Below are 13274 nucleotides of genomic sequence, written 5' to 3'. Positions count from 1 at the left end.
CTCCCCCCGCAAACTCACCCCTCCAGCCACTGCCTCAGGGCCGCTAGTGGCTGCATCTGTGAGGGCCAAGGGCAACCGGTGCCTCTCCCTCACCAGGAACCCAGTGGCCACACCTGTTCGCCTAGGTTTTCAAGAGGACAGAAGAGCCCAAGCTGGCCCCAGGTGCAGGGCTGGGCTCCTACATCCCATTCACACCCTCTACCTTGCTGACTCACCCACAGCCCAGTCACACCCTCCTCCTTGCTGACTCACCCACAGCCCATTCACACCCTCTTTGCTGACTCATGGCTGCGTGCCCTCCACTTGTGACCTGACAGGTCAGGAAGGTGGTGATGGAGGTCAGTTGCTGGGTCCGGGCAGAGGAGGAGATCAAAGGAAGCTTGGCTGCTGGTGGACGTGGGTGTGGGCAGCCAGAACAGAGGTGGCCCCAGCACAGGGCCATGCGAGGACTGCTCCCGCGGCGGGAGAGGGGCAGAGTCAGGAAGCCAACAAGAAGATAACAGGGCTAAGAAGTCAACAAGTCTTTATTAAACGCCTGCAAAGTTACTGGGAGGAGGCCATGATGCTGGACACACCTGTTGAAAGGGAAGGCCAGGGTCAACGTGAGCAGAATCGGAGACGAACCTCTAGCCACCAACCACAGCGCCCATGATTGTTTAGGGGCAGATGATCACAGACCCCCTCAGTCACCATCACAAAGGCAGTAGAGTTAAAAGTCTGGAGTCTGGAACAAGGAGGCCTAGGTTCAGGTCGCGGCTCCACCCTGTACCGGGGGCAGGGTGGGTGGGGTGACCTCAAGCAAGTCGCTAAACATCAGTTTCCCACCTACAAGAACCATCTACCCTATGGGATTAAATGATGGCCTTAGAACAATGCCCGTTACTAAGTAAGTGTGGCTCGCTATCATCATCACCGTCATAGTAACATTTATTACGTACTGTTTGCAAGACACTCTGAGCACTGAACTTACATCTCCTCACTGCAGAACCCTTTGCTCCAGTGAGTTCTCTCAGAGAACCCCACCCAGTGGGCACATCTCATTTAGAGTGAGGGTCCACAGCCCCCAGATGTGGAGATGACTGCCCGCTCAATCTTGTTTCTCGATTAAGTAGCAACTTGGTTTGTACTCAGAAGCTACACCATACCAGTCCGTATCTTTCAAACACCAGAATCACACTCGAGACCCAGGGCCTAAGGAAGCAGCCCTTCCCTGTCCCCCGGTTCTCCCTCACTCCAAGACATCCATGCAGCGCAAAGGTGAGAGAGCGCGTGCTAGTGGAACAACAGGTTTGCTCCAGCTGAGCAGCCAGTGGAGTCTGTGTTAGGTAATGTATACGTGATGGTGACAACAAGGGTAACCTTCAGTGAGCTGTGGGACTGGTTCCTTGCTAAGTGGTGCACGTGGATCGCCTCACTTCACACTCACACCTCCATGAGGTGCCTATCGTGGTGGTGTTCAGTTACTTACAATAATGGCACCTACCTTACGGGGGTGACCTGAGGACCAATGACTTAAAAAGTGTAAAGAACTACACAGTGTTTGTTATAATCATTGGTGCCAACATCCCCCCTTTATACGTGAGAAAACCGAGGCACAGAGAGGTAAAAATCTCTTGCCCAAAGTTACACAGCTATGAAATAAAGAACCAAGATCCCACCCAGCTAGCCGGACTGCAGAGCCTGCACTTCCTGGTTGGTGTTTTGCTGCGTTTTAGCAGATGCGGGGCTCAGGCCCCGAGAGCCCTGGGATCAGTGAAGGTGTGGGGACACCCTGCAAGGCCCCTCCAGACCCCGGGAAGTCTTACTGAGTGCTTCAGGGCAGGATATAGTACCCAGAATTCCAGGGGAGGACACCCAGCATTCTCTGCCATCCCTCCCTGGGCAGGCGGCCTGGGACGGAAGAGGTCAGGGGAGTCTGGCAGATGCCAATTTCCTGGCCTTGAACCAGAACCTATTTACCTGGGTCCTTTGGGGCCCCAGCCCTGGTCTGTCAAAGGGCACCTCCTCAGGCCTACAGCCTGAGGCCTCAGGCCACCACTCACTGTCAAAGTCGATCTTCTCCACGATATTCTTGGGCTTAATGCTCTCTTCCTGGCTACAGATGAAGATCTGGCCCGACTCATCGCTGCTCCAGCCGTACTTGCTCATCCACACCTTTAGCTGGCTGTCTGCAGGGGACACAGCAGCACAGGGGCTTTGCGCACTCTGATCCCACAGCACCGGGGGGCCGAGGTGTCCTCCTTCCCTGCCTTCAGCCCACCTGGTCTCCTGCTGCCGGCCTGGTGCTTCTATAGTTCATTCTCCGAACAGCAGCCAGAGGGAGCCTTTTAGCCTTCTCATCCTTCCCATCACAGGGCTTTGGCCTTAGCCTCCTTTCATTTTCTATTTACCTCTCCCATTTCGAAGCTCGGCTCCTAATGACAGCAGTGTACTTATCTGCCCTTCGCCACAATCTACATGAAATGGCTTCAGAATTAGGGCGTCATCATTACCACTGACAATAAGCTTATGGCACCAGGTTTAAGCATTTCTCTGCAACTGTTTTTTGCCTTTAGAAAATATGCCTGTAAGGTTGTCCAGCCAGAGAAATGTTCTGTTCCTTGAAATAACTCTTTTCTGTAGGACTATTATTCATCTGTTTCTCTTTACATTCCATTCTAAGGGTTGTTTCATCCCCTTTCGATTTAATTTCACTTTTAAATATGTAAAATATCTATCCGAGGTAAAGCACTTAGTATAGTGCCTGACTCAAAGTGCCCACTAAAAGTTAGCTTCCACTGAAAACAAACAAACATCCCACAAAAAACCCACCTGGCTCAAAAGGCAAAACTACCCAAGACGGCACTTAATCTCTCCCCCAACCCACCACTCTCCTCCTTGTTCTCACTTCCGGTCCCCAGGGAGTAACCATTTTCCTTAGTTCTTTTATTTTTCCTTCTTGCGTTTCTTTTTGCAAAACGAGCAAATACACACACATTTTTTTTTTCTTTTTGGAGGGATCTTTTTTTTTTTTTTGCGGTACGCAGGCCTCTCACTGTTGTGGCCTCTCCCGTTGCGGAGCACAGGCTCCGGACGCGCAGGCTCAGCGGCCATGGCTCACGGGCTTAGCCGCTACGCGGCATGTGGGATCGTCCCGGACTGGGGCATGAACCCGTGTCCCCTGCATCGGCAGGAGGACTCTCAACCACTGCTCCACCAGGGAAGCCCTTGGAGGGATCTTTAAAAACATAAATCTGATCAGGTCCCTCTCTGCTCAGGTCCTCCAGTGGCTCCATCTCACTCAGGGTAAAGGACAAAGTCCTCAGGCAGGAGGCTCCTCAATATCTGAAGCCCCTCCCACCACCGCCTCGCTGCCCTCAGCTACGCCGCCTCGCTGCCCTCAGCTACGCCCCCTCACTCACCCTGCTCCAGCCTAGGGCTTCCTGGCTGCTCTGTGAGCACACAGGATCCTCACATTGGCTCTGCCCTCAGGCTGTAACCGTTCAGATGCTGCACCTCCTCACCTCCATGTGCCTCCTGTCCCCCCGCCCCTCGCCCACCCCAGCCCTCTCTAGGGGCTGTCATGCATGAATTCCCACTGGACATGTACATCTTCATTTGTCATCTGCTTTGCCAACTCCACAAGAACGAATCTGAGTCATTCTGTGTTGTTCACTGCTGTGGCCCCAGGGCCTTGAACACAGAATAGGCGTTGAATTAATTTACGCAGAATAAATGAATGAATGCCATAGGAACCCCGCCAAAGGGAACATTTTATACTAATTCCTTATTCCCTCCCTGGGCCTTCAATAATGACCTGGTGAGGCAGGGGTGGGCCCATCTGAGAAGCTGGCTGAGGCCCACCGCCCTCCTCGCTCCCAACCTCCTAAACGGGCACTAGGGACCCAGAGGGGGCCTTACCTGTCAGATCCCCGAGCATCTCGGCCAGCAGCCAGCGATCAATGTGCTGATAAGTAATGCCCACAACATGGCAGATAACTGTGGAAATTAGGGACAAAGATGATGAAGGGCCACCCCCAAGACCCTGCTGCCACTCCCTCCCCCGCAGCAGGGAGCCCAAGCTCAGAGAGGAACTTACATTTTCGGACAGAGTCTTCAAAGCCAGTTATACCTTCCAAGAGGTCCATGTTTTCATCCAGGGCTTGCTGTGAGGGGATTTACAATGTTGAAATAACAGTAACATGAATAATGTCAAGAATATTAACACTGACAATAGCAGAAGTGAACACCCCAGCATCCACCCCACATGCCAGCCCTTCTTCTGTGTGCAAACTTATGATGCAACAGTTGCTGTTTTTTTGCCCATTTTATTTTTCTCTCTGGCTGCACCGCACGGCATGTGGGATCTTAGTTCCCTGACCAGGGATCGAACCCGCACCCCCTGTAGTGGAAGTACAGTCTTAACCACTCGACCGCCAGGGAAGTCCCTTGCCCATTTTAGAGATGAGGAAATCAAAGCTCAGAGCAGCTAAGTGATTTGCCCAAAGTCACAGAGCTGGGGTTTGAACCTGGCAGGCAGAAACCACAGTCCCAAGAGAGGAGACAGATACAGATTAGCTACCTACACTCACCTACCTCCTCTTGGCTCCCATCTCCGAGAAAAGGGCAACGGTCCTACCACAGCCCACGAGGCCCCCCAGGATCTGCCCGCCACCTCCTCCCACTCACCCCCTCACTCCAGCCACTGGGGCTCCTCGCTGCCCCTTAGAAATTCCAGACACCCACCCACCTCAAGGTCTCTGCGCTGGCTGCCTTGGGGGCTGGAACTCTCCTCCCCCACGGCTACCACTCCCACCTCCTTCAGGCCTCTGCTCAAATGCCACCTTCCCAGCCAGGGCGCCCCCCAACCTCAGTGTGAGAAACGAGGAACCTGCAAGGACAACGGGAAGGAGCAGCCGGTGCAGCGGGAGGAAAGCCAGGAGAGCAGCTGTCCCGGAGGCCAAGAGACACTGGCCAGGCAGCTGAGCTGGGGCCTGAGAACTTCCTACTGGACCTAGCAATGGGGACGTCACTGTGGGTCTCAACAAGAGTGGTTCCACGGCCTGCGTGTGGGTTGGGGGGGGCAGAGGCTTGGTCATAAAAGCCTGAATGCACTGAACGGTGGCGTTGAGTTCATGTGAGCAGGGGGAGAAGGGAGGCTGAGCACAGGCAACCTGGCCCAGGGGCGGGCCGACCGACAGTCCCGATTCACCTGAGACTGAGGGTTTCCTGGGATGTGAGACTTTCAGCTTGAAAACCAGGAAAGCCCTGGGCAAACTGGGCCAGCCAGTGCCCCAGGCGGGAGCATGGCTGGAAGGGGAGCAGAGGGAGTGGGCGAGAGGCAGAGCTGGTGGGGAGTGTGGAGGTCCAGGGAGCATTCTCTTTTTTAGGCTAGAACTCACTGCGGGGTGGACGTGTTCCGTGGTGACAGAACAGTGCGGGAAGGCCAAGTTTGCTGCTATCAGAGACTGGGGAGAACGGCTTGGGTGATGCTGCTGAGTGGGCCAGGGGGAAGGGGGTCGGGGCACCGGAGCAGGGGTGCCTGTGACGGGAGGAGGGACAGGTCGCCCACGAAAAGAGAAAAGTGCTCTGTCAGCTGCCGGTAGACGTCTGGCCAGGGGCAGGAAGTTCTGCTTTGGCTGCTTCTATTTTCCCATGAAATGAGAAGCCCGATCGTAAGCTGAGGTGGGGAGAAAGTGGTGGTGATGGGCAGCTGTGAAGAGCTGTCCAGGCGAGGGGGAGGGAAGCAAGGCCCCAGGCCAGGAGGAGCTGAAGAGCGGGTCTGGGTCGCTTGCTGGGTCTTCTCCAGCCTGGAGCATCCCCTCAGACACAGGTGTCGAGGGGAGAAGCGCACGCCTTGCGCTGAAGGAGGAAGCAGAACAGAGGACTGGGGCTGCTGGCCAGGCCCAAGAATGTCGGGTCGGAGACTTGACCTCATGGGGGCGAGCTGGGAAGCGAGGAGGGAGTGGTCGGAGGGTGGAAACGTTTGACATTCATGGGCAGAAGAGGAGGCAATTGAGTACAGGCGGGTGGTTCCCAGCCTTAGCCGGCGATCAGAATCACCAAGGATAAGTGTTTAAAATCCCTAAGCCTAGACCACACCTGGACCAATTACATCAGATCCTGTGAAGGCAGGATTCACGTGTTCGTATTTGTTTTTTTAATTCCTCAGGGGTCCAATGTGCTGAGAACTGGTCTAGGATGTGAGGGGCTCAGGACACAGGTAGGACAAGAAATCCGGAAACTGAGAAGTCAGGGTGGTGGAAGGATGACGGATCTGCCCTTTCAAGTATCTGAGAATAAAGACAGCGGTGGTAAAGAGCGGCAGTGAGCTGAATTCTTCACAAAAATGAGGAGCAGTCATGGGGGGCGGGCAGGGGGGGTGCTGATACCAACGAAGTGGGGCAGGAAGTGCTATCACAGGCGCTTCGGGGCTGGGGGAGGGGAGATGGGTTTGGGAGTGGCAGTGAGAAGCTAGGCGGCCACCTGGCCTCCCACTTGGGAAGCTGCAGGAGTGGGAGGCCAGGCTCAGTTAGAACAAGAAAAGGGGGAAGAGTATTTAGAGGATGGAGGACTTTTACTGGAAGAACGTGGGGGGAGGGGAGGGGGAGGGGAGGGGGAGGGGAGGGGAGGGGAGGGGAGGGGAGGGGAGGGGAGGGGAGGGGAGGGGGAGAGCGGGCCCACATGAGCACGCTCCTGAGCTTTGCGGGCAGAGGAGAGGACCTGGGAGTCCTGGCTCCGGGTGAGGATGACCATTCCATATGACCACACACGCAAAGCTCTGAGCACAGGGCCCACTGCCACGGAGGCAGCCAACATATGTGCATGGCCGTGACTTTTTTTTTTTTTTTTTTTTTGGTACGCGGGCCTCTCACTGTTGTGGCCTCTCCTGTTGCCGAGCACAGGCTCCGGACGCGCAGGCTCAGCGGCCATGGCTCACGGGCCCAGCCACTCCACGGTATGTGGGATCCTCCCGGACCAGGGCATGAATCCGTGTCCCCTGCATTGGCAGGCGGACTCTCAACCACTGCGCCACCAGGGAAGCCCTGGCCGTGACTTTTAGCAGTCTCCACGCGGCCCAGTCACCACCCTGACCACGGACCCAAGAGAAGTTACCCAGAAGGCCTGGAAGTGGCATGTCTCCAGCAAGTCTCCGAGGTACAAAATCTGCCGGATGGGCCGTTCTTCTTGCTGGGAGGAAGCGTTAAGGGCAAAAGGTCTTGGAGCCCGAGGAGGCTGCTGCTCACCCTAGACCAGCCCGCCCACCTTCTGTGCACCGCAGCACGCTCGTAATGGCAAAAGTGAGCAACACCCTAGTGACCCAGTGATGGGGACAATTCAACTGTGGCCACTCCACACACTGAGATCGAGTCACCTCTTATAGAAGTGACATGGAGAAAGCGATGAGACACACTGTGATAAGAAAACAGCAAGATGCAGAACGATGTGTGTAACAGCCCACCATTTGGTTGGGGAGGAATATGTGTCTATAAACACCTGTACTTATGTACCAGTAGGGTATCTGTGGAAAGGTAGCCAAGAACTGCAAACAACTGCTGTCTTCGGGGAGGGGAGTAGGTGGCTGTGGGATGGGGAGGGAGGAAGCCTTGGCTTTTTCACTGTACACTTTGTTGTACTTTGAAAAGTGGACAACGTGCCTTTTTTAAGCCACCGGGACAGACCTCTGGGGAAGGTGGACAGTCTCTCAGAAGGCAGGTGCTCCCATGGACACATCTGGCCGAGCAGGTTTAATGAGGAAGACACTTCTCAGCCCAGCCACCAGTGAGCAGGCCAGTTTATTGATTTTTCACTCAGTATTTCTTCACTGAAGACCAGCACTGTGCCAGACACTGTGCCAGGCCCTGAGGTTACATACAATGAAGTTCAGCTGACAATCTAGCTCTTCACGGCTCCTGCCTTTTGCCTGGTGGTCTTTACTCAGCTAGGAAGCCTCATGGGAATCTTTCTAAAGCATAAATCTACCCATATCGCTCTGCAGCTTTAAAGCCTTCTACGGCTCCCCAGCGCCCTTTCTGAGTTTGACCAATTCTGTGGCGCAGCTATGCCAAACTTCCTCTACTGCCTCTGAAAACCAGCACTGAGCTCTTCTCCTCCTCCTTTCCCTACATACTATTCCCTTTGCCTGGACCACCCTTCCCTACCGCTTCACCTAATTCCTCACCTTTCACATGTTCCCTCCTCCAGTAAGCTTTCCTAGCATCCAGGCAGGTTCAGGTGCCTCTTGCTCTCTAACCCCAAGCCCTGACTGTTTCAGGCTGTCACCGACAGGACAGGTCTCCCCCACTGGACTGTGAGCTCCGTGAGGGCAGGGGGCCAGGCCTTCCTCAGCCTCCACAGTGCTCCAGTCCCAGCCAGCACCGGGCCAAGCTCAGAGCTCAGTGTCTGTGGCTGAACTCAGACCACTTCCCCATGAATTCAGCTACCCTGCCCCGCCCCCTCCCACACACCCAGCCCGGGAAATGGGAAGGATACGTGGGCCTGGTCGATCATGCACTTGCACAGCGTGAAGTCGGTGTGGGGCAGGTTGGTGAGGGCCTTTAGCAGGATCTGGGCGGTGACTGTGGTCTGGAAGAAGGCTGGGTTGAACTGGTACCTGAGAAGGGGAACAAGAGACACAGTAGCAGTGCTGTCTCCAGGTCCCTGGGCCTCACCAGGTGCCAGACAGGCTGCCCACTGCTTCGGCCCAGAGTCTGGGAGCTGGACACACCTGGGCTCCGATCCCAACCACACCACTCTCTGGCTGTGTGACCTTAACCTCCCTGACCCTACTTTCCTGCTCTGTAGATGGGGACAGTTAATCCTCACAACCATGCAGTAAGGCAGACAGTGTTGAGTGATTCACAAACAAATGAGTACATAAGAGGCAGTCTGCAGTACTGGTCAAGGCTCTGGAGCCAAGTGCCTGGGTTTAAACTTCAGTGCTGAGTGACCTTGGACTACTTATTTATTTATTTGTTTGTTTGTTTGGTGGGGACTAGCGGACTACTTATTTTATTTTTATTTTTTTAATTTAATTTAATTTTTTTTTTGCGGTATGTGGGCCTCTCACTATTGTGGCCTCTCCCGTTTCGGAGCACAGGCTCAGCGGTCATGGCTCACGGGCCCAGCCGCTCTGCGGCATGTGGGATCCTCCCAGACCAGGGCACGAACCCGTGTCCCCTGCATCGGCAGGCGGACTCTCAACCACTGCGCCACCAGGGAAGCCCGGACTACTTATTTTAAATGCTCTGTGCATTTAAAATGTTTCCTCCCTTGCAAGACGGGACAATAACAACCATATCTAGCTCTCAAGGGCAAGTGAGCGCACAATTACCTCACATCTAAGTGAGTTAATACACACAAAGCTCCCAGCACAGCAGCTACCACATGGGGAGCACTCACTAAGCAGCGGTTATCACCAATAAAACCCAAACAACCTCACAAATACAAGTGTTGTTATCTCCATTTTATCGACGGCAAAACCGAGGCTATGCAAGCTATAAAAATTACACAGCTGGTAGTATGTCAATAAAGCACTGAGGAGGAAGAACCCAAATGCCCACTAACAGGAGAACAGATAATTAAGACACAGACACACATGGAACACTATACAGCAATGACAACAAACCAACTGCAGCCACACAGAAGAAGGATGGAGCTCACAAGCCCAGGGCCAAGCGGAAGACGCCAGACGCAGAAGAGCTCCAGCTGTATGATTACACTTATGTCAAGGTCAAAACAGGCAAACCTGAACTAAGCTAATCAGGATGCGTGTGTATGTGTGCGTGTGTACGTGCACGTGCAGTAAATTCACATAAAGCCAGGCCATGAGAGCATACCACGAGAGTGGTTACCAGGGTCAGGGTGGTCGGCACAAAGCATGTGGGGCAAAGGACCAGGGGCGCTAGCAACACACAGTTTTTCAATTTGGATGGTGATTACATAGGTGTTCATTTATAATCGCTTGTTAAACTATACATTCGTCTTAGGTACTAGCCTGTATGTGTGTTTTTATTTAAAAGCCATCCTTCCTCCAGCCCCAACTTCTCTGGCTTCCTAGTCTTGCACATTAAGAGAAACCACATCCTATCCAAAATATCAATATATAAAGAGCTCATACAACTCAATACCAACAGACAAACAACCCTATTCAAAAATGGGCAGAAGACCTGAATAGATATTTTTCCAAAGAAGACATACAGATGGCCAACAGGCACATGAAGAGATGCTCAACATTGCTAATCATCAGGAAAATGCAAATCAAAACCATGATGAGATATCACTTCACATCTGTCAAAATGGCTATCATCAAAAAAAACAAATAACAAAGCATTGGCGAGGATGTGGAGAAGAGAGAACTCTCGTAGGTTGTTAGTGTGATGTAAATTGGTGCAGTCACTATGGAAAACAGTATGGAGCTTCCCCCCCAAAATTAAAACTAGAACTACCATATGATCCAGCAATTCCACTCCTGGGTATATATCTGAAGAAAATAAAAACACTAATTCGAAAGATACATGCACCCCAATGTTCAGAGCAGCACCATTTACAATAGCCAAGATCTGGAAGCAACCTAAGTGTCCATCAACAGATGAATGGATAAAGAAAATGTGGTACATATAAACACATACACACAACGGAATATTACTCATCCATTTAAAGAAAAAAAAAAGAATGGAAATTTGCCATTTGCAACAACATGGTTGGACCTAGAGGATATCATGCTTAGTGATGTAAGTCAGACAAGGAAAGGCAAATACCATATGTTTTCCCTTCTATGTGGAATCTAAAAAATAAAACAAACGAATGAACACAACAAAACAAACAGACTCATAGGTACAGAGAACAAGCTAGTGGTTAACAGAGGGGAGTGGGGTGGGGGAGTGGCAAAACAGGGGAAGATAGGGGATTAAGAGGTACAAACTACAATGTATAAAATAAATAAGATACAAGGATGTAATGTACAACACAGAGAATATAACCAATATTTTATAATAACTTTAAACAGAACATAATCTATAAAAATATCCAAACACTATGTTGTACACCTAAAACTAATACAACGTTGTAAATCAACTATACTTCAACTCTGAAAAAGAGAGAGAAGCCACATCCTGCAGGCCACCCCCAACTCCCACCCCACCCAGTGCTGGGAGTGCTGGCTACTGGCATGGGGGTGGGAATGGAGGCAGACACTCACAGCTTCAGGACAGCCAGGTTGGCTTCCAGATCATAGGCATTCTCCTTGGCTTGTGTCTCCACATAGCGCTCCAGGGTGGCCAGATTCTCAGGATTGTACCTAGAGTAGAAGAGAAACAAGATGGGTAAGCAAAGAGGAGACAAGAGCTGAGGCCCGTCACTCTATGGAACCCGGTGGGGGGTGGAGGGCACTGTAGCCTGCTCCTCCCTCTTCCTTTCTTCCCTCCCTCTACATCTGTCACTGGCCATTTGCTCTACTCAAATACTGAATCAGCTCTATAACCTCTACTGAAGCTTATCCACATCCCAGACCTAAGTGTAACCTCTAAACCCCGTCAGAACCCTGGAGTCTTTTCTAGGATGCCTCCTCAATCTCTCAGCCAACCAGCCCTTGCAGCCTGTATACCTGGTCCCCTGGACATCTTCGCCACCCACCCCTTCCTTCTGTCCCCAAACCCCACTGTGGTCTAGCCCCATCCTCTCCTGCCTAGCTTCCCTCATCCCAGCCCCGACCAATCTACCTGTGCTTCCCCCATCACCGCTCTGACCACTCCTGGCTATCACTGTCTATTGTCTGGTCTGCCTGGACTCTGAACTAGGAACTGCATGAAAGCATGACCTTTGGCTGTTTTTGGTCACCTGTGGTCCGCAGCATTGCCGAGAACTGACCGAGTAGATTTTAGTAAACGTGTTCAATGAATGACATGAGGAAAAAAAGGGAGAGCAATAAAGAGGCACTGAGAGACACAGTGAGACTGAGGAACAGAGAGAGGAAACTGAGGGGCTGATAGAGGGAAAGCTGAGGAGCAGAGACGGCTGGCTTAAAGCAATTAAAGAGGGGGAGACTGAGCGGTTGGCAAGGCTACCTCCTGCCTTTAGGCCTTTACAGTGCTTTCCTTAAACATGTCCTCCAGGATGACTGAAAAATCCCACCCCTTGCTGTCTCCAGAAAACCCTCTCCTCCACCCCTCTTGGCCAGAAGCGCTCCCTCCGACCAGGCTCAGACCTGTCGATCCCCTTAAGCAACTTGCCCACGTTCGCTCTCATCTGCTCGAACATCGCCATGACTGTTGTCGCCTCCCACACCAGGGCTACAGCCGAAGTCCCGGCCGGCACTGCGTCCTCGAGAACTGGAAGAGGAAGAGCTGGTGGAAACGGAAACTACGTCTTTGTTTTCTCTCCAGCCCGAGTGGCGGTGAAGGTGTGGGGAAGCTCTGGAGGCTACTGCCACGCTTTCCGGCTGCCGCGTGACTTCTTCCCAGCGACGCAGTTTAGCGCGTGCGCATACGCTCTACCCGAGCAGAACCAACGGCGCGAGAAAAGACCTAGTCTAGCCCAGTGCGCAGGCGCTTCTAGAGGCGAGGAGGCGGGGCTAAGGTTTTCCGGGGCCTTGCGTCCAGTTCCAGTCCTTGGGAAGTGCGCGGGAACTCCCAGTGAAGGAGCCTGTTTACTGGTGGCTTGCACCCACGTCGCACTGCGCGCGGCCGTGAACTCAAAACTGTGTTGGAATGCACGTGTTAGATAGATTCCTTTTGGGCCGTGGCCAAGTCCCGAGGAAGGTGCTCTCTGAGGTCCCCTTTTGGCCCAGGCCTTGGTCCCTGAGGCAGGATCCTGAGCTCCTCGCACTCCATTCTAACGCCGGGGGTTGCAGCCCGCAAAGCCGTTGTTCTCTGCCCGGCAGGGGCAGGGTGAGGGGGTTCCTGGACTCCTCCGGCTCGTTTTGTGGGTGAAAGCGAGTGCCCCGTGTGTGCCGTCATGAGATGTGTGAACAGATTCTGCACACTGCAGGCATGGATACACATGCATGTGTCACTTATGTATATGCTGTGGGTACATCCACATATGTGCACACGGATATCCAGGCATTTGCATGTCGACTGGTCTTCGCACCGCACAGGAGGTTACCACTAAGTGCATGTATGTGCCCCCGGTGAGCAGTGATATACATTGCATGGCCGTCTCTGTGCAGACCTGCCATCTCTGAGTTGTGGCCCAGCACTCAAGCACTCAGCAGAGGTTCAACTGTAGTTTTTAGCCGCTGCCCAGAACGGGGGAGGGAGTGTTAGGGCACCCCTCCAGGTCACAATTAAGATAGT

At 53.0% G+C, this 13274-nt stretch overlaps 1 protein-coding gene across 1 annotated transcript; it reads right to left on the bottom strand.

Annotated features, from left to right (window-relative positions):
• Positions 1 to 506: 506 nt before the first annotated feature.
• Positions 507 to 12431, bottom strand: EIF3K (eukaryotic translation initiation factor 3 subunit K). Its single transcript, XM_082862327.1, has 8 exons — positions 12185 to 12431; positions 11180 to 11278; positions 8473 to 8593; positions 7096 to 7170; positions 4079 to 4145; positions 3901 to 3978; positions 2043 to 2168; positions 507 to 575 (listed from the first exon to the last, which is right to left on the bottom strand). The coding sequence occupies exons 1-8, from the start codon at positions 12241 to 12243 to the stop codon at positions 544 to 546; spliced, it is 657 nt and encodes a 218-aa protein (XP_082718453.1). The 5' UTR covers positions 12244 to 12431; the 3' UTR covers positions 507 to 543.
• Positions 12432 to 13274: the final 843 nt, after the last annotated feature.

This window comes from Leucopleurus acutus (genome assembly GCF_964270905.1).
Source record: "Leucopleurus acutus genome assembly, chromosome: 20".
In the NCBI taxonomy this organism is placed as follows: domain Eukaryota; kingdom Metazoa; phylum Chordata; class Mammalia; order Artiodactyla; family Delphinidae; genus Leucopleurus; species Leucopleurus acutus.
This window is presented reverse-complemented; position numbering and strand designations above follow the sequence as displayed.